A 20,796-nucleotide genomic window follows, 5' to 3' on the forward strand; every position below is an offset into this window, starting at 1 on the left:
AGAAGGTAAGGAAGCCAACACGATTGTACATCAAGGACAGAAATATAATATAGTACGAAGGCAAAGGAAAAACAGACGACTGAGAGATAATGAGGTTTTTTTCCCCCAGCATTTGTAACACATGTAGCTTCCTCTGCAACATAATTGTGCCGGGTATGGGCCATATTCCCTGGGACGAACACTGCGTGAGCAGGGCGGGGGCTTTGTTAGTCTTCTTTATTAAACTGCTTAATTGCATTTTTCCCCTTTAGTGTATCATTTGTAGCCCCGGCATTCCAACAAATGACCCAGACCCTCGCCTGCAAAAACAGAGATATGATTTATTCATTGGGGCTGGGGAGAGAATTGCTTCCCATTATTTTAAGGCAGCTATGTCCTTGGGAACTGAAGAAGCTAAACACACAAGGCAAGATTTAAAATGGTCACATCAATTGCAGGCTCCGAAGGCCTACTCTCTAAGCAGCTTTCAGAGAGCAACATGGTATTACTGTTGGGGATTTGAGTCAAGTAAATCTTTTGATGCAATATCTTGCTTTTCCCTCATTCCTCCATGTTTTTTTTTTATTATAGAGATGTAGCCCATGTATTCTTCTTGGGCTATTCACATTCACAATGACACAACAGATGCAGGATGGCAGCGCAGACCACTCTGGCTACAGCAACTTATCTATTATCCTTTCTTTTCTCAGTCACACAAGGATCCACCTCGACAACAATAAGCCGAAACCCAATTTATTTTCAAGCTTTTGGAAAAGAAAAGAAAAAGGCTGTTTGTACAAGCATCTTTTTTTTTTTTCTGTTTCACGCCACCGGTAATCATTAAAGAAAAATTTAATACACCATCACAGAACAATCAGAAAAAAATATCATGCAGAATACAGAGACTTTAATGCATTAATATACCTAGAAACATGCCCTTGTAATTGTTGCTCACCTCCAGGATCCTTGTCAGGATTGTACTCGAGCGCATTGCTGCAGATGAGGTCGATGTCCACCAGGAAGTCGTTGACTGTCAGGTACTGGTGGGTATCGACCTTGGTCATGGCGGTTGACAGGTCCATAGGCTTGCAAATAACCTCCAGGTAGTCCGACACCTGCCATGTAAAACACAGAAAGCATTAAAAAAGTGGCTTCATCAAATTCTGAGTGTGACACTAGCATGTGGCGTGCCACCGAGTACCTCCTCAATGTCAACCGGCTTGCTGAAGATGTTAAAACGTTTATCCGTGGCCAGGCGCTTGGTAACATCCCTGAGAAAAAGCCTGAGCTCCCGCAGTGTGCTTTCCTCCTGTTCAGCCAGGCGGAGCTGTTCCTCTGCAGACAGGACTCTGGGGCCTGGAGCCTCTGCCACTGGCAGCAGCTCTTTACACCTCTCTGTTGGAAGATGAGTGAAAAGAAAAAAAAGGTGAGCAGCAAACACTCCATGCTTTTATCAAAGACAACACCTAAAAATATAACACCAAAGGAGAAACCTAGAGGCATTGGAATATTTGTATTTTTGCATGAGCAACAAAGTGAACAGGCAGTCACATCTAAAACTCGATCTTTGACTGTTTCCCTTTGATCCTCACTGCAAACATATACCAAAATATACCAGATCCATGCATCGTTTTTCTTTGAAATTCACCAGGATCAGCCTCTGGCAAATGACAGGGTGATGAGGCCAGGAAAGCAGAGATCCGATTCTCCTTTCCCGAGGTACCGGTCCTTGCCCAAGGCATCCGCTGACATCATTAGGAAGGTTCCACTGCACCCCGGGCCGCTTCACACACTAACACAAATCCAAAAACCCCAGATTCTAATTATGGATAATAGTGGCCGGGCACTCTCACAGCTATTCCGCTTTCTGCTTTCCTACACACTTCTCTGCTGGAAGCCAGACTGCTGTCTTAGGACAGTATCCCTGAAGTGCAGTCAGAAAGTAAAGCAGAGGACCCCTGCCTTGCTTCAATGATGAAACTGGATGAATGCTGGGAATTATTTCCATTTGAAAGCTCTTTTGGACAGTTCTCCCATACTGAACCGGAGGGCTATGAGAGCACTGAAAACAGGAGCCATCGCCGTTGGACGAGTGGATGGAGGGTGTGATTTGTAGATGTGGGTTGGCTGCCTTTTGCAGCAGGAGAGTAATAGAGTTGTTGAGGAAAAACACAGCCACTGGGTGATTAAGATCCTCTTATGTATGCCTTATATCTGTAAGTAAAACTGAACAGATTATGAATCTTATCTATATTGTACGAACTTGAATCAGGAAGATTAGGGGGGTTTCTTTCTGATTTGTTTCCAGCCTGCATAAAACACTTCCATATCAGTGCCAACATTTTTAGCTCTCTAGACTATGATGTGCTGTGGTCCTACCCAGGGGCAACTTTGCAGTCACGGAGCAAAACAGCATGATAGCATGCTCTTCTTTTCTTGTTTAATGGTGGATCACAAAACAACTTTAGAAATAGTTCATACTGCCACCTTCTGAACCACCATGCATGAGTTTGAATTTGCTTAATCACCTCTATATATATATATATATTTACTTTCTTGCCCAATAATGAATTTTATATTTTTATTTCTATCGTTAGGCCTATATTTTATTTTTCTTACACACAGTAAATCGTGAAGTCTTTCAAGAGAAGGGAGAAGGAACCATGTGTAGACGACAGCGATGAACGACTACAGCATGCATGTACAGTACGTACCTGCATTCCTAAGGCGTGGTGGAGCCCTGGCTGCTTGGACCAGCAGCAAGTCAGCAAAGAAGTTCCTCCTGTCCTCGTCCCCCGGAGAGCACAGTGTCACGACCTCCCCATAGGTCCTCTGGAACATAGCTCTCACCTGTACAGGAGACAATGCTGTTTGATAAGAATTCAGTGACGACCATCCTATATTAGTAGACCTTAAAATTAGATTACTTTTTTTTTATGCACACACTCTGGTTGCTCCAATTTATGTCACAATGTCTGGATGACAATTCATCAAACAGCCGTTGAAGAAGAACACAAACTTTTAGAAACTAAATTTCACCGTCCCATTAATAACTATTAATTCAGCATCTGGTTATTCTTCAAAATGACAACAACATATGATCATATGTTTGTCTCATTGTTCTTGCCTAGCAGAGCAAATACATATAATACTGAATAGTCAGTGTTACATGGGTTACTCTGTCTCCAAATTCTTCAGAATAACAGAATTACAATCTACAAATATTCACATTCTAGATACACTTGGTGCATTTATTATGCCCAGGGAAGTCAATCTGAGTGCAGAGAATGGTTGAGGGAGAGAGGCCCAAGTCTGCACTGCCAGTTTAGGCTGGGGGGAAATGCTATTTGTTCCCTGCCGAGGTTTGGAGCTGAGACAGCAGCTGTCACAGTGTTCTCGGTGCCAGAAAGTGAAACAACACTAAGGGAATAGCCAAATCACTGCAAGCATCATCGACTGCAGCATGGCTATGCCTAAAAATCTAAAACCAAATCTCCCCAAACCTTTCTGAAAAAAAAAAAAAGCTACGAAAACACTTTAGAGACAAGAGTTAAACAATTCAATCCGAGAGAACAGACACTTCAAGCAAATAGGTCCAATTATTAGACTAGACAAAGAGTAAAATCCCACTATTTCAGCAGTACTCTGCAAAATAAAACGTGAAACAGTTAATGCAGACAGAACGGAGAAGACAACCTGAGAAAACGGTGCGTTTACGAACAGAAGAGGGTTGTGTTTGGGAAACGGTTATTGTCCTCAAAAACACCTTTCGGGTAGCAACACATGGGGGGGGGTCAGCAGTGTATCCTTACTGCTGAAGTCCTTCTCTACTCAGTTCTGGGGCTAGGACTTTGGTTTTTTCCACTGAAAGGCACTGACATCTGGAGGTCCCCGAGTGGGCCCCTTGCATCAAGCACTTACAGGCTTTCAGGGTTTGCCTTGTCGGGGTGCAACATCTCATATTATATGTGCTGTGAATCCCATCACTAGTAAATCAACTGAAAGCAGCTTGTATAATGAGCAGGTGTGTGTGTACGAGGAATGTGTACTCCGTGTTCCCACCTCGTCTGGCAGCTGTGAGTAGTGAGTTTCGGCAGTGGCAAGGATAAGGACGGGGCTGAAAGAGGGCACATCCTGCAGCAAGGTGACAAAGGTGCTCTTCACAGTGTCACTCACTGTCTCCCACCACTCTGAGACGTGGGGCATAAATACCACACTAGGCATGCTCCGGCGTGCCTCACGGAAAACCTACAACCACAGACACAACAAAAAAACAAAACATGGTCTCATGTGAATAAAGAAAATGATGATTAACATCATTACTACCAAGGGGCACGAAGTTGCTTCTTTGCTCCAAAGGTCAACCACCTGCACAACTGATGGCCATATGTAATAATGTACTCCATGTACCTGAGCACAGGACTCCTCTGGCGTCTTGGCACTGACGGAGTAAAGCGTAGGCAAATCCAGGCGGTGTACTGGCAGCTTGTCCAGATGATGCAGCAAGGCAGGGGCCAAGTGGGAGCTCTGTCCTGAGCCCGCGGCGCCAGCCAGGAGGAGACGAGGACGATATGCCGTGGGCTGTTGGAGAGCAGTGCTACAGACAAAAAAAGAAATTCATGGTCAGCAAAGTCCAGCGTCTAAAGCCTCGGGCGGCAGTGGCTCAGTGGGTTGGGCCTTGGGCGGTTCGAGTCCCAACCCGGATGATATGTGGAGTGTGGACTGGTGGCTGGAGAAGCCCCAGTCTACCTCCAGTGCACTGCAGAGGTGCCCTTGAGCAAGGCACCTTCACCCTATTCCCTAGGGGCCTTAGCATGCAGCAACTCTTCCACTTCTATTACATTGTGTAGTACTTCATGTCTGCTGTTTTGGGCGCTGGTCACAGCAACTCTACTTAAAATATAAAATAAAAAGATTTATCAGTATTCAGGATTGGCTGAATATATTTTCTATACAAGCATGGCATGATCAATCCCTCAGAATACATCTGGATATATTTATTCATCCTGTTTGTGAAAGTAAACTTTTGTTTGACACAGTAGTATCAGCGTAATGTAACACTGCAAATTTATTGTTGATTGAATGGATCCCCATTCGCTGATGATGGAGCAACAGCTGGTCTCCCTGGGGCCAGAAACTTCATCCCCAGCACCAAAGAAAATAATTTGGTCCGTGGACTCACGAGGAGAAATGGAGGAAAGGTCTGTGCGTTGCAGAAGAGGAGCGCTGACTCTTTGGGGATGCAGCCGGCTGGACTTCATAGATCGAAGCAGAGCCTCCCTCATTGTCGTCATCGCTGCACAAGTCCTCTTCAAGCAGTTGATTGTCGCCGCCTAACACACAGAGCAACCTTCACACACTTACATTATCCATGCATTGTGAATACAGAGGTTGCAAAGAGTCATTTCACCGCATAAGTGTTTGCAAGCCATAGAGCTCTTGTAATATCGCCTACTTGTTAGCAGGAGTTGTAACATTAACTTAACATTACTCAGGGAATATTCCACCACAGACTGTATGCTCAATGAGATGGTGATTCAAACGCAACACAAAACATACGAGCAAGTAAGACATGTGGCCAGGGAGACAAAAAACACAAAAAGACAAGGTAGAAGCAGCAACCAGCAGTCACAAATGATGCAGGTAAAAACACAAATGGATGGGTCTCATAGTCCTACCATGAGTACGGTCCCTGTCAGTACACTGAGCATGGGGGAAGACTCGGAGCAGAGCTTTCAGCACCAAGGAGAAAGACCTGGCCAGCAAGGGCCTGAGAGTGGGAGACAGGGCACGGCCCGGGGGAGCCATGGCCCTCTGGGAGGCTGGAACAATCGTCCTCATGGCCTTGCTGAAGTCGCTGGGCCCCAGGACAATGGAGGTAACATCCAGCTTCAGTTTGACACTGCTGCCGTAGATCTGGGGGTAGCGGCGGCGCAAAGCAACCAAGGCTGCCTCTGTGCAAAGTGCTTTGATGTCAGCACCGCAGTAGCCTGGGAGCAAGCCAGATAGGCAAATGTCAATTAGTCTGGTGTTTCAAGCAGCACAGAGAACTTCACTATCAATGGATTAAAACAACGTGCTTGGTATCATACAGTATCATACACGTGCACCCCTCTTACCGACACATTTTTCTGCTAGTTCATCTACAAATGGCTCAGATAATTTGGGATCCCAATCCCGCGTATGAATCTCCAAGATGTGCTTTCTGGCCTGAAAAAAGGATTTTAGGTGGATAAAAGAGAAAGAGACAAAAATATAAAAAAATCAAGTCATTTAAATTCCGAGTTGCGCAAGTCATAGATGAAACAAAATGACGCTCCCAAGGACCAGCTCATAAATATTATAACCCCAAACATGATCAAACACAAATTTGAAGTAACAGGATTGGTCGGGTAGACGGGTGGCACATGGGTGCATCCTTCGTGTATCTCTGAAGTTGCATCTTTAAAGGTTCATACACAGCATTCGATCTTCCAGTGATCTTGGCTTGTCTACAACATACAAAAACTGCAGGCAAGTGAAAAATCCAAAAAGTCTAAAACTGTGTAGTATGAACTCATTATGAGGTTTTTGTTACCAATAAATGTCCAATTCAAGAGGAATTATTATACATGTTCCCGAGGAACAAGTCGCCGATAAATAAGCTTTTTCAGTGGCTCAAACGTTTAATGTTTTTTTTTTTATGTGACAGAAAAACAGGAAGTTTCCCCAAGTGCAAGATTCACATTGCAATAAATACTTTTAAAATTGATTTTTAATTTTCCGGAATCCTAATGAGCATCTGGCCTTGCCAATTGTTTGTTGGATCAAAATATCCAGCAGTGAGGAGATAATAGCTGAGGAGACTCTTAATAGCTTGAGGACTGCGCACACTAATTTTTTGGTGGGACTCTAATGAATAAGTACTAATTACTTCGGCATTATATTGCATCTCCAGCTGGGTATGCATGTGGGGACAGCATTTTATGTACAATAAGAGATCCTCATGCAGAATATTGCACGCGATTGTCAAAAATTAGATAACAATTTTCTTGTGCAGCATTATCTATGTTAAATGTTCCTACAATAAGAATCACGTCAACTTAAAAAAAGGCTTTGTATGTGTCCTAGAATACATGAACACAATACAGATATTTTTTCTACGGTACTCTGTCTTACCCTCTTGTCAGGCAGGTTGAACAAAAACTCCCGGTCAAAGCGTCCAGGCCTCCTGAGTGCCGGGTCAATAGAGTCAAGTCTGTTTGTAGCACCGATGACCACTATCTCCCCACGACTGTCCAAGCCATCCATCAGAGCCAAGAGAGTAGACACAATCGAACTGGACAGTGGCAAGGAGGCAACAGGACAAAATGGGGCATGCAATTAAGTATTCATTTCATTCTAATCTGACTGGTTACACAGCATATAGTAAAAAAAAGTAGTTTAATTCATTTATGATTTGCTAATGCTTGTTCAATGCCAAACAAACAAACAAAAATGGACTTCATGTGAACCACGTTGAAGGTACCACCATGTGTGATGAATAAATGTACTGTACATGAAGAGCCGTTAGCCTTACCTATGTATCTGGTCTTGCCTGCTGGATCGAACAGGAGCCAAGCCATCAATCTCATCAAAAAAAATGATGGACGGCCTCATCAGGTACGCCTAAATAAAAGCAACCACACGGCAATGTAATACGCATTTTAAGAAATAAATATTATAAGAGATCGTTAGATTTAGAAATGTATGATGGCATAAGCTTGGTGTGAACAGCTACAGAATTGTATTATCTAGTTGATTCATAAAATTGCCTTCAGCCTCGTCAATGAGCCGTCTTCCTGTCTCACCTGGTCAAACAACAGTCGTAGTTGCCGTTCTGATTCACCGACCCACTTGCTGAGGCAATCGGCTCCTTTCCTCATGAAGAAAGAAACCTTCCTGTCTCCGTGGCTACACTCGTTGGCAAGTGCCCGTGCTACAAGAGTCTTTCCTGTCCCTGGAGGGCCATAAAACAAACACCCCCTAAAAAAAACAAGCGACAATGGAAACAGACGTTTATTTATCCTGAAAGATGCAAAATAGGCCACATTTAGATATCTTTGTTATCATGTAATTTTAAAACATCATCAGTTTTTATTGGGAAAAAAATATATATACTATTTCTTCTTACCTGGGAGGCTGAATCTTAAACCTTTCAAAGATCTCAGGGTAAAGCAGCGGGAACACAACCATTTCCTTTAGTGATTGAATGTGACTACCGAGGCCCCCAACACTGTCAAATTTCACCTGAGGAGAAACCACACATTTTCAGCATTAAAAAATCTGAACGTTTTCTTATAAGAGCCTAAGAAGGAAAGTTCGCTGCATTCTACAAAATCAACTGTATGGGAAAAGAGTAGAGACTAAACCTGCTGCGTTTAATGTTTGACACTTTATATCCCTTTCACTCACTGAGCTATCAAGATTCATGGGATCCACATCTGCCAAGCTGGCACCCACTTTGACCCGATCACGCAGTACCCCACTAGCCAGGTCCTCTGCTGTTAAATTCATGGGCAAACATCTGTGAAAAATAGGGCTGACTTAAGTTATTTCATACATGTAGTACAAATTGCCTCACACCATAACAGTCTGAATACTGAACTACAAAAAGAATACAGGATTCCGCACACCAAACACTGCTTTGCAAAATACGATGGCTGGCTTTAGCCAAATTCTAGCTGTATTTATTATGCACTTTCAGTAAAATATTTTACATACTTATTATGCATTTGTCAAAAACAAAAAAACTAATGTACAGCACCTTAGTGCAAATATTAAATAAGTAGACTGACAAAATCTAAAAAAAAATTAAGTATAAACAATGAGATTTATTATGATTTATAACAACTATTTGGGAGATCACAGCACATGTGTAGCAGACAAATAATTTGTATTTTAATCATTTTGAGCCATTAAACCTTTTTTTATTAAAGTGAAAGAAAAACCAAGGAAGACTAAATTAAAATAAAAAAGGAAGCTGCAGCCATCACCTGTTTCTGGCCCGAGTCATACTCTTGCTTTTTCTCCGCTCAAACCGCTCTTCATCAGAAGACGAGGTGGTGTCACTGCTGTGAATGGCATGCTTCTTCACTCTGAAGAAATGCGACAATCTGGATTCAGTGTCACTTCAGTATTCGTTCATGTTCCATAAATCGGCAGCAGTGGAGATATAAAAAACGTTTTGTAACAGCATACGGTCACATCTTTAGTCATAATTGTGACATATCTGTCCAAGAATATTATGTTGTGACAAGAAACTTTCATTTTTACCAACCTTATATGGCTTCTTCTTGCTGGGGATCTGTGGGTGTCAAAAAGTGAGGGGATGCTCTGTTTTCTGTTCACAGGCTCTGAATAAGCAAAAAACATCAAGCAAAACGTCAGACACCAAACCAAATAAATGGTGAAATTAATTGAAAGTGTCCCAAACAAGCTGCACAAACGGTACATTCAAACATTTGATTTAAAAAAAGATGTTCGGTAATTGCCTATAGGCAGGGCCTCATATCTCTGCACAGTCTTTCGCTGCCTCAGGTTATAGGGTCTGTCATTTTCCTCTCCTGCCTCTTCCACTTCATCCCCTTCATCATCTTCATCATCATCATCATCATCTGCGTCTTCCTCCTCTTCCTCACCGTGAGAATCTGAAAGTTCAAACAAGACATAGGTTTAAAAAAAAAAAAAAGGATTCATTCAATGCCCTCGGGTTCGTTGATCTTCTGTCTCTGTCCAATAAGCAAGAGAAACTGGCCTTCTGTCCCATCATCCTCTTCCTCCTCCTGCTCAGTTTTACTCATGACTTTGTGGTGCGCAGGCATACTGAAAGTGTTCCTGCGCATGGATTTCCTGCGCTTCACCCGGGAATACATGTCCATGTTTTCCTAGAAAAACAGGGCCATTGATCCATCACTTATGTTATATAACATCCGTCCAGGTAGTACAACTGCATTGTTCTCGTTTAGGGTCGAGTGTCCCCTAACTGGCACACACACCTCCTCAGTATCCCGTGTCCACATTCGAAGTCGCTCAACTTCACGGTTCTGCCTGATGCTGCTGATGTTGTCCATCTCCTGAAGAACAGCCTCTGCAGTGCTGAGCTCATGGAACAGACACTATGATTAAGTGATCGCTTCTTTACAGAACTGCAACATGGGTAGGACAGTTTTTGATCTCTAGATTTACATCCTATTTGGACAGTGACATTTTTGAGACATTCTTTGGCAACCTGTTTACTCCAAAACACAGGATTTGAGAAGAAAATGTTATTATTGAATAATGGGACTGAGATTTATATCTCTAATGTGAGGGTGTTCGCATCTACATTAACTGAATTGGAACAAAGGTCTTGGCTTCTTGGTTCAAAAACGAAGGCAGATAGGTGTTACTGTCCATTTTAACAATGTCCACAACACACAAAGCGCAGTTCTAATATTTTAAAGAGTCAAATTCTGATAAACAGTCATTTCCTCTGGTGCAATATTACAGAGAAAGGGATCAATGGTGTAACCATAAAGCTACCTGTTGACCAGCTGATCAAACAGCAGGCTCTGATTGAGGTGTTCAAATTGGCTCTTCCTCACCCGGCAGCTCCTCTTCAGCTCCACATGACCATTCATGCGAGAGTGATCTCCCCCTCCACTCTGACTCATGTGGGCTGCAGATCAACACAATTTTAATCAGGGAGATTTTCTTTTTTTTTTTTTAATTGTATGCCTCCCAAATACAAATAATGCATTTTTATACATGCACAGATTAAAAAGAACTTATTTACCGTGTCCATTTTGCATTATACGAGAGGACAACCTAGAAACACAACAAAGTGGAAAACATCTGCACAAGAGGTTTCCAGTAATTCACACATAAAGCTCACAATTAAGCTACAAATCAAAACGCTATAAGAACACAATTAACTCATTGAGTGCCAGCCATTTTCATCTCAGCTGTTTTCCAGACAATATTATGATTAGTTACGGACAGGCACAGCATCACACAACTCTAATGTTTTTAACGTTTTTACGTAGTAATGAAGAATGGTGGGAGGGAACAGCCACTGACCTGGTGCGGTAGGTGGGAATTTCCCAGCTGACCCTCTGACCTTTTGCCTGAGGTGATGGGGAGGTATCACTAGAGCTGGGCTCGGAAACGATGTCCCGGCGCGTTCGCTTAGAAGGGGGAGCCAACCGTGGGCTGCTGGGACTGCTAACGTCACTACTGGGCTCCTTCTATTGAAAAAATAAAAATAAATAAGAAACAGTGCTTTGAGAATGAAGAATTTTATAAACCCCACTGCATAAATCAACAAAGAAAAAGCCATCGCGACCAACCTGCTGAAGCACATAAAATATAAAACGCATAAAAGGAGGAGATAGAAAGAGCTCTAGATGTCAAACCCCAAGAAAAATACTGCCATGAAACGAGAATCCCAAAGAGCACCAAGCAGACATATGCCCTTCACACCTTTTGCTTCCCTGCTTATATGAGAGTATTTCTCATTCTTGTCATCAGCAACTGCCTGCCGACGCTTTTCCCCGGCTTGCTGGATAGAGGCGGTGAAGTTAGTGCAGAAACACGCAGCGAACAAAGACGATAATGGTGCCACCCTGACACATTCCTCTTTTCAGCACTTCACAAAACAACAGTTAGCATTAGAAACTTTTTCCTGGCAATACGGTTGTGTATTTGGATCGCGAGTCATGTAAGGATATTTTTGGGGAATCTACAGATTATCACTGCAATGCCCTTTAAACCACAGATCGCACCATCCTCGGTGAAGTCATCAGGATTGGGGACTGGCAGGGAATAACTGAAAAAATGACTTGAAACACAATTCAACAAGTGCCACACAACCTATTTAAATGTGAGGATCTGAGAATGATAATTCAGATCAGCGATTGCGCCTCGTCTGCATTAAGAACTATAATAATAACCGGAAATAATCCGGAGTCTTCACTTTAATAACCGCGATGTTTACCTTTTGAGACAAAGGCTGTCAGACGTCTCGGAGCTCAGACTGCACGAGCACAAACTAAGAAAGGAGTTCGTTTAGTTAACGAAACATTCGTCTCACGCAATGGCGTTTAAAACACTTACACGTGTTATGTGCATAAATACCTGCGGTATTAAAGTACACCAGAAAGTTCACCGAGTTCAGAGTCGCTAAATGTGGGACATGAGCCAGCCAACTGTCGTGAGCCCCGGACTCCCTTCCCCCACTGTAACATAGCTTTTAGGTTAGCTTTAAACAAAAGCTAGCTTAACTGTGGACTTATCTCTCCGATTGCAAAAAAAATAATAATTCAGCTATTGCTTCCATGACGGCAACACGAAGTCGTGCGAACAGCCTCAGGGCAAACCCCCCCCCCCCCCCCCCCCCCCCCGAGCTGTCTTTGCTCGGGAGGCAGGGTAGAGGGTGCATCAGTGAAACAAGTCAGCCGGGCAGCGCAGCCAAACACAAAGGGGACTCAAGTTGGGGCTAGCCGAGAGTTGCCATCGCTAGCTTGTACTTTGACAGTGGAACAACACGCCAGCGTTGAATTTCTCGCGTACAAATCGCCGCACTGACATCTTTCGTGGTGTCTCCGCGTTGCCGAGTGGGTGTCAAAGCTCGGCATCGCTCGTGCTCGCCGTAAATAACGCGTTCCGTGAAGCACCTTGAGGCCACGGCTACAGCTAGCTAGCTAGCTAGCGAGCTAGCCGACTAGCAGAGTCAGCTAGCTCGCCGGCAAAGACAAGGAAGCCGGCTTACATGTTCCTCAGAGCTCCGCTCGTTCCTCGACGACGAGCGAGTCCTCGAGGAGATGAACGGACCGCTTCCCAGCCGGGAGCTTTTCCTCGTGTTCACCATTTTTCCTGTTGTTTGCCCTTAGAGAAGCTCCCTTGCCGGCTCCAAACACCGCTTCAGCGAGCGCAGCATCGAGGCGCCATTTCTCTCTCTCTTTCTTTCTCTTTCTCTTTCTCTTTCTCTCTCTATCTTTCTCTCTCTCTTTCTCTCTCTCGATGGAATTCTGTTTTTTCAGTGTTTGTGTAAAATGTTCATATTGAAAAGTGCTACTGCAATAAACAAAACATTTTCATAGTACTTAGTACATTTTGTGGTACTTCTGTCATAAATATGCACCTCTCTCTCTCTCTCTCTCTCTCTCTCTCTTTCTCTCTCTCTGTTTGGCAGGTGCATATATTTTTTATGACAAAACTACCACTAAAAAGTACTAAGTACTATGCAGATGTTTTGTTTATTGCAGTAGCACTTTTCAGTATGAACATTTTACATAAACACTGAAAAAACAGAATTCCATCGTTTTTCAAGTCATTACATGAGAATGCCAATGAACCAAAAACATGACAGTCTAAGAAGTTACTGAAATAATAATACTTATTCTCATGTTTTCAATAATGTTGTTCTTCCTCTAATCACATCAGTACATGCAATGTCATAATATAATAATAATAACACAATATGTATTTAGACTGTTTATAGGTGGAGCAATATTAGTGGATGGTTTATTCTTGTGTGGGAAGCATTAACTATTTTTATCTAGTTGTATAAAATCTTTAGATTATGATTATTTGCACTGATATGCACCAAAAACAAAATTGTATTCTGTTGAGAATGCATCTGTTATTGCACATCCTCCTGAATGTGAAAATGAATAACTTATTTAATATAAATTACAACTACTTATATAACAAAGGATTTCATTAAATGTCATTATATTTGATATTAGTATACTCACTTGGACAAGGTTAGGTTAAAGGTGACATTATAAAGGGCAGATTGGACCTGAACTACAGGGTCAAGATGCTCTTGTAAATTTTGATTATCCACATTTCATTCATGTGCATGTAAATGTATTAACATTTTTATGGCTCACCACACACTGCGGGTCATAATCCATATAAGATTAATAGAACTGAGCGAGGGAATATATATTTCTGCAAATGAAATTAATATTCTTCCCTAAATATAGCAAGAGCTGATTATTATCCACCTCGAGTAGACGGGGAAAATCCTCATAACATTGAAATGGGGCGTCAGAGACGCGCTTGTGCTGAGCTCAGCAGTAGTTGTCTCATTACGACAAGAGGACTCGCTTTACGGCACGCCTACGTCAGAGCCATTGCTCAGCAGGAGACACACGGACAAGAGACTCGGGACTCGACGCCGTTATACGGACTGGTAAATCACTGTTTGACATTAAATAAGCAATAAGCCTCTACGGGCTATTCTATATGTGCTTATATTCCGTTTTATTTTACGCGCGGGTCGTTCTGTCTACGCGCGTCGAGGCTTTCTGACGCACGCATGTAATGACGACAACAGTAAACGCGTCTTGCTTGCGCATCGATTTCGACATTTATAAGTAAAAAAAACATTATCTGTTAATTTTGTGACATTTTAAAGAGTTTATCACGCTTTTGCAATGAACACGGGAATAGCCAGTGAATGCATTTATGTAAACGGGTTGATTGGTACGTTAACGCGCGTCGCGTGAGGACGATGGAACCTGTTTCGCAGTTGTTTTTCTCTCTTAGATGGAAAACATAAAAAAGTCATGAAAGAGATTGACACCGCGGGCCATGAAAATGAAAAGTGGTAGGTCAAATTCCAGATTTTATTTGTTTGGAATTCCTTATTTGTAAATGCTGCACTACAATTTGCATAGATCTCCTTCACATAACATCCAGAAAGTCTCAAGTCGGGTCTAAACACCGAATGAGGGTCAGAGAACTCAGTACTGAAGCCCTTGAGTTTCAAGAGGTGCTTAAAATGACTGAAGTTGCACACGTCTGTTTCTTGATGGGTCGTCAGCGAGGAAAATGAAGAGGAGGCTCCAATGAGGCGTACCTTCTCAGTGGAAGACCTCCTCGATGAGGTGGAGAAGATTTGCTACGATGCCTCAGGGACGTCAAAGGTCAGCCACGCGTTCCCTTCTTCCTGCTTCTGGGTCTGTTCGATGTAAATATCCATGTTGTAGAACTGGCACAGGTAAACCTTGTTGTCTGCAATATATTAAATGAATGATCAGAAGAATATATTTGTAAATATAGCCACTTACTATGATATTTTAAATGTATCCATGCCGTTTTAATTCAATGAACACACGTTTTCTGTAGCTGTAGGGAAAGAAGTTGTTAAATACTTAAAAAAAACATCAGAGTTAGCGTTCCTTTGCTTCACACAGCACACACTGATACTGATTTTCCTCGCTCCAGGTGGAGATGGTGGTGAGGCTGTGGAAGGATGGCTTCACCGTAAATGATGAGGAGTTTCGCAGCTACTCAATTCCAGAGAATCAAGACTTTCTGGATGCCATCAAAAGGGGGTGAGTGGTGGGTTTGATGCAAGCCTGTGGCACAAACTATATCTTAACCTCTGATAAGATTGTTTTATACATTTGCTTATTATTGCATATATATACATGTGTATATATACATGAATATATGTGTGTGTATGTTCGAAAACCGAAACTATATTTCCCATAACAAATAATGGAAACCAGATTAATCTGTTCCTACGCACCAGATAAATGGCCATTTACATACCTACAGAATATTCATATTTGCCGATTGTTTCCTTCTTTAGTTCAACAATGTCCGTCCTTGGTTCACTCTTTCAGTCAAACTTCCTCAGTCCCCGGAAGGAAATTAGAAGTAAAGATTGCCGTCTTCCAGACCACAACCAGGCAGCATAGATTAGATCAGGAATAATGTCTCTTATTAGTTGGTCTGACTAGATGTCTTGTATGTAATTTGTTCAAGGGAGCTTCCAACTGAGTGGGAAAGCCGAGCAGAGGAGGAGGAGCTGGAGATCAGTGTGGAGGATCTAATAGAGGAAAACTATGTTCCGAAGAAAAGGGCTTTTCATCCATTCACCGGCAGGGGATACCGACTTGGCAGGTATGAGACTGCTGGGATAATTACACCAAGTATAGAGTGAAATTAGGAGTACTATATGATGGTGTATGTGACTTTGCTTTTTGCAAATATTTATTTTACATGTAAACATTTAAATTATTTTTGAAGAATTATGATTTGATTGATTCTCTGCTCCTTTACTTGTCAAGTTCCAGGATGCTGTACCACTTTATACCACTAGGTGTCCTTCTAAATCCAGGCTTTTGAACAAAGAGAACATGCTAAACCAAATTAAGCCAACCAAGACATCCTGCTGAACTCAGCATGCTCAAAACGTCGCTGTATCAACGAATACTGCATCAAAAAAAGAGTGCAAAAATATTCCGTGACTGATTGTTCCGCCTACAACATGCACTTTATAAGGTTGGTGTACTTTAAACTGGCTCTTCATCTGTTCCTGTCCCCACCCAGCGTTGCACCCAGAGTAGTGGCCAGGTCGCCATCTGTGCACGAGGATGGAGAATCTCTCCCTATTCCCTTGGTAACACTAGACCACACCCTTCCTGTTACCTCACTGCAGATCTGGTTGGCTGATGGAAGACGATTGGTGCAGCGGTTTAACCTATCACATCGGTGTGTATCAAAATGTCGAGGCCTAAAACAATTCAGAGAAATAACATCCTCACACTGGAGACAGTCCAGCTCGAACTCTTCTGTTTTAAATCCTCTCATCTCAAGCATCGCAGTAAAGAAGTAGTTCACAGAATGATAAGAGATTGTGTTTGTCCTAGCTTGGGAGCTGGTGATGGGGAGGGGGGGTTGTTTGAGGATTACATAATGCTTTGTCCTAGTCTGCTTGAGTTGAAGGCATGTCGGATGCTATATCCCCTGCCAGAGTGCATGGTGCTGCAGAAAACATAATCTGAGATGTAGCAATGGAGTGGATCTATAAAATCCCCAGAGAGGGATTGCGTAACTTGGATGCAGTATTTATATAACAGAGTTTTGTCGCTGGAGACAGAGAGGACTGAGCCCCTCTAACCTTCAGCTAGTGTGCGAGGGGCTGCCATAGCTTTACCAGTAGAGATCATGCATCACAAACAAGTAGTCTATTTTACCAGTGATGCTTTGTTCCTGGAGAGAAATAGACATTATGTATAATTCTAATTCGACTTGGCTTTTTTATTATTTTTATCTTTGTGTGATATTTCTTTAATTCTGAATTCTTGTCTAGGATCACCGACGTTAAAGATTTCGTGGCACGGTCCCAGAGGAGCTGCCCACCTTTCGTTTTGACAACGTCGCTTCCCTTTCGTGAGCTCGACAACACAGAGTTAAGTCTAGAAGAGGCAGATTTGTCCAATGCTGTCATTGTCCAGAGGCCTCTGAACACACAGGCACCATTTGGACACTCCTGACTATAAGGGCCCTGTAACATGTAACTCATAGCCTTCTCTCACACCCCAGATGCAGTCTCATAACCTCTTGTGACTTACAGTTTTTGTTTATCCGGCCGAATGTGCAGCATTTTATTGTTATTTACGGTCTAAAAGAGCTGTCAGATATGTCCACCACCACAGGTGCTGCTGCTGAGGTGCTGTTGTCACTTTTACTTTATCTTCTTCCTCTGGACGACGATGTTTACCCGTCAACAAATCTCTCCATACCCCAAATCCTCACCAAAAAAAAAAAGAACAACCAAGTCTGTCACCTATGCAGATGGCCAGCCATGTGTTTTCCCTCTATCGATCCTCTATATGTAAGCCTCCCTCCTTTCACGCACACACAATAAACCTCTCAAATGTCTTCCCAAAACTAAGAACACGTATTTCTGCACTATTTACAGAAACACAAATAAGTGCTTTTTTTTTATTTGCAGTTATACTTAATGAGTATGTGATGTTTTGTTTGCACATCATTAGTAATTGAAAAGCGAAAACATAGCTATTTATGATGACTATGTCTATGTTATGTTTATTTACCTTTGCCTTGAGAGAGATGGAGCGTGTAAAACAGAATGTAGGCAAGAAAGTATTGTTGACTTTTTTGTTGTTGTTTTCTTGATTGTATCCTTTGAACAAATTGTGGCATATCAAAACATACAATAAAAGTACTTCCTCAGAGTTATGCACATTTTTTAGGAATTCTTCTGTGAAAATCTCTGGAAATCAAGTACCATTTTTCAATGACATTGAGATTTCAAATTCATTTTAATCCTGATGATGTAAGAAGTTCTATTTAATCTGACAACTATCTGATATTTAACTCACCCATTAACTTCAAGCGATTATAACTGTAGTGATTGACACTGAGCTGCAGCATATTTTTCATGCTGTCATTATTACAGACTTAATGCTGATTTAGTTAAAGCAGACAGGGAGGGCTTAGTGACATTGATGTGAAGTCATTGTAAAAGGTGTCACCACATTAATTGTTGTAAATAACTCAACCATGCAAAGACGTGGCCAAAATGTCATTACGATGTGTGAAGTAAAGTCAAAGTCATTGCTCCTTTTTCTCCTTGAACGAGGTATCTTGCATCTCCTGGCATTTGTAATGTCGCGTGCGTGCTTTTAGACAAGTGTATGCTTGCTGCTCCATCGCCAGGCTTTCTCCGCGGCCCTGGCAAGAAGGCGAGCGCCATTATCCATCTTCAATATTTAAAGCAATATAGGAGGGAGGGGCGCGCATAAGGGGAGAGGGTTATATGCACATAGCCGAGGAAGAGAACATGACAACCAAGTCAAGGTGAGGTGAACAAAATCGGCGGCAGAAATGTCCTGAGGACATAATCCCTTCTGAAGAATTCAGTTTCTGCAAGGGCATGTTGCACATTTAGGGACTCCTACCTCAAATGAGCTTGGTGATGTGCACCAAGTGGTCGGCAGCCGCGGGGGTCTGGTTCTGTAATAAAACAGAGCACATTTCCTCTGTACTACATATTTAATAAGGCTAAGCATGCAGGGAATTGGTTTCGCTTTAACTCGTGCATTTCCTTTCGGAATGACCCTTTACTTGTGCAGCAGTCATCTTTTCATTTGACAAATTCCTCTTCACGCTTTATCCAAAACAGACACCACTCTAATGCAGGTCCTATGCACGACTGTTCTGCAGCCGTCTCTTTGTCAGTGTCAATAAGAAAGTTTTGTTTGAGGGGTCTGCATGCTTGGAATCTGTCCCCGACTCCTGTATAGACTAAACGTATTTCACTGAAGGAGCTGCAGCTGCACTTTTTTGGTGGGGTGGGGGGGGGATATGGTTTAAGTTAGATATTGAATTGTGGAGTCTGAAAAAAATATTTTAAATATGTCTAGAATTGTATTTCTTTCCCAAACTAGACAGATATATGTACAGTAAACATATTTGAATTTTAAATAATCTATTTCTTTAGGAATGGGAGTGCCTAATGAAAGAATATAACAGCAATCAGCCCATATCCCCTACAAAACATTTAGATTGGTATAAAGGGAATCTGTTTTACACAGGAAATTCAGGTTACTGGTCAAGGGAATAATGACTTATCCATGTGAATCAGATCGCTGTGTCTTCTCTGGCTGGGAGCAAATAGAAGTTTAAAATATCTCGGCTTCAGTTGGAAATTTTAAGTACCGGTATGTAATAATGAGCCTACAATACGTCATGACGGGGAGAGTCATCACACAAGTAAGCTGATAAGCTAACCTATAACAGGACAATACTGCTGAGTAAAGATTATATTTCCACAAATTATCTTAGTTGACAAAGAAAGCAAGTACCATTTGTGGATACTTTGTAATGTAATGTTTTAATTACAAGCTGCATTAAGGGAAATATAGAATCCAATGTTATGGAGGACTGAAAGTCTTGATGTATCAGCTTTACGGTTCTATCTTAGATTGTAGACTCAACAGTCTGAATGAAAGTGCAGCGCTACATCACCACAGTGGCTTAAACAGGCCCACTTCACACACAGCCCATTGATTTCTAAAGTGGAGCCCAGCTTCAATTAGTTCACGCTCAAAGTAATTTTAAGTCACTGAAATTCCTTTAAGTATCACAATGACGGATTATAAACATGACTATTGGTGGACAGCAGTCAACGTTGTGTCAGTTCAGAGTGGATGATGAGAATGAGGATGAGGATGATGATGTGCTCTGGGAAATATGTGATGTAGCTATGCTTGCTGACTCATTGATTGATTCGTACTTTCACACAGGTAACTCTTCAAACTGCATTCAAAACATTCTTTCACTCATTCATACTTGTGCCACTCCTCTGAGAAAGCAGCCACTGGCATGCGATCAGGTGGCTGGAATAGGAATAAGCCGCACACGCGCACACGCGCACACGCACGCACTCGCATTCATACAATGAGCTACCCATCCTATAACACAGACACATCTCACAACACAGGCCTTGATGGATCACAGTGAAACCAAGTCAAGGTAAACGGTACTTATTAAAACTGGACTTCCGCCCACAGGTATGGGGAACACACCTGCAAAAACGTGCGTGACGTATATTTGTGTTGTGTGTGTGTGTGTGTGTGCCAAATCAAGTCACGCGTGTCTGCGATAAGAATATAAACACTCATTGTTGACACCACTCAAACACAATATAATCTCACACATGATCGAAACAATGTTGTTAGTAGTTTGCTCTCTCTCTCTCTCTCTCTCTCTCTCTCTCACTGATAAACCAAAACGCACTGTGCTGGCGTCAGATCCTCGCGCGCGCGTGCCATCCATAATCCATCGCAGATGCGCACGCACTAAGCCGAGGTCATTTACCGCCGTGGCCGCTGCAGGGCGCAGCAGGGCGCAGCAGGGCGCAGCAGTTGATGCAGCCTGCGTGGAGACGCGCAGACTGTCTTCATCCTCCGCAGTCTCCTCCTCCTCCTCCTGCCTGTCTGGCCGATTGACCGACGACGACTGGATCACCAAACTAATTAACATCAC

At 42.5% G+C, this 20,796-nt stretch overlaps 2 protein-coding genes across 2 annotated transcripts in view; one reads left to right on the forward strand and one right to left on the reverse strand.

The window, feature by feature from the left end:
- atad2b (ATPase family AAA domain containing 2B) overlaps window positions 1–12,847 on the reverse strand; it is a 36,290-nt gene extending 23,443 nt beyond the window's left edge. The window contains exons 1-22 of the mRNA XM_068753591.1: window positions 12,749–12,847; window positions 11,059–11,225; window positions 10,775–10,806; window positions 10,522–10,657; window positions 9,996–10,095; window positions 9,755–9,884; window positions 9,492–9,647; window positions 9,278–9,353; window positions 8,994–9,095; window positions 8,413–8,524; window positions 8,132–8,247; window positions 7,809–7,983; window positions 7,538–7,626; window positions 7,138–7,297; window positions 6,099–6,189; window positions 5,658–5,969; window positions 5,162–5,312; window positions 4,390–4,576; window positions 4,042–4,227; window positions 2,694–2,829; window positions 1,181–1,374; window positions 935–1,094 (exon numbers count right to left, since the gene is read on the reverse strand). Coding sequence (XP_068609692.1) covers window positions 935–1,094; window positions 1,181–1,374; window positions 2,694–2,829; window positions 4,042–4,227; window positions 4,390–4,576; window positions 5,162–5,312; window positions 5,658–5,969; window positions 6,099–6,189; window positions 7,138–7,297; window positions 7,538–7,626; window positions 7,809–7,983; window positions 8,132–8,247; window positions 8,413–8,524; window positions 8,994–9,095; window positions 9,278–9,353; window positions 9,492–9,647; window positions 9,755–9,884; window positions 9,996–10,095; window positions 10,522–10,657; window positions 10,775–10,806; window positions 11,059–11,225; window positions 12,749–12,847 — 3,067 coding nt within the window. The remainder of the gene's footprint in view (window positions 1–934; window positions 1,095–1,180; window positions 1,375–2,693; window positions 2,830–4,041; window positions 4,228–4,389; window positions 4,577–5,161; window positions 5,313–5,657; window positions 5,970–6,098; window positions 6,190–7,137; window positions 7,298–7,537; window positions 7,627–7,808; window positions 7,984–8,131; window positions 8,248–8,412; window positions 8,525–8,993; window positions 9,096–9,277; window positions 9,354–9,491; window positions 9,648–9,754; window positions 9,885–9,995; window positions 10,096–10,521; window positions 10,658–10,774; window positions 10,807–11,058; window positions 11,226–12,748) is intronic.
- Window positions 12,848–14,111: 1,264 nt separating this feature from the next.
- On the forward strand, window positions 14,112–17,985 carry ubxn2a (UBX domain protein 2A). Its single transcript, XM_068753789.1, has 7 exons — window positions 14,112–14,179; window positions 14,536–14,596; window positions 14,813–14,915; window positions 15,217–15,326; window positions 15,763–15,900; window positions 16,330–16,491; window positions 17,093–17,985. The coding sequence occupies exons 2-7, from the start codon at window positions 14,556–14,558 to the stop codon at window positions 17,274–17,276; spliced, it is 738 nt and encodes a 245-aa protein (XP_068609890.1). The 5' UTR covers window positions 14,112–14,179; window positions 14,536–14,555; the 3' UTR covers window positions 17,277–17,985.
- Window positions 17,986–20,796: the final 2,811 nt, after the last annotated feature.

This window comes from Brachionichthys hirsutus, chromosome 20 (assembly GCF_040956055.1).
Source record: "Brachionichthys hirsutus isolate HB-005 chromosome 20, CSIRO-AGI_Bhir_v1, whole genome shotgun sequence".
Classification (NCBI taxonomy): domain Eukaryota; kingdom Metazoa; phylum Chordata; class Actinopteri; order Lophiiformes; family Brachionichthyidae; genus Brachionichthys; species Brachionichthys hirsutus.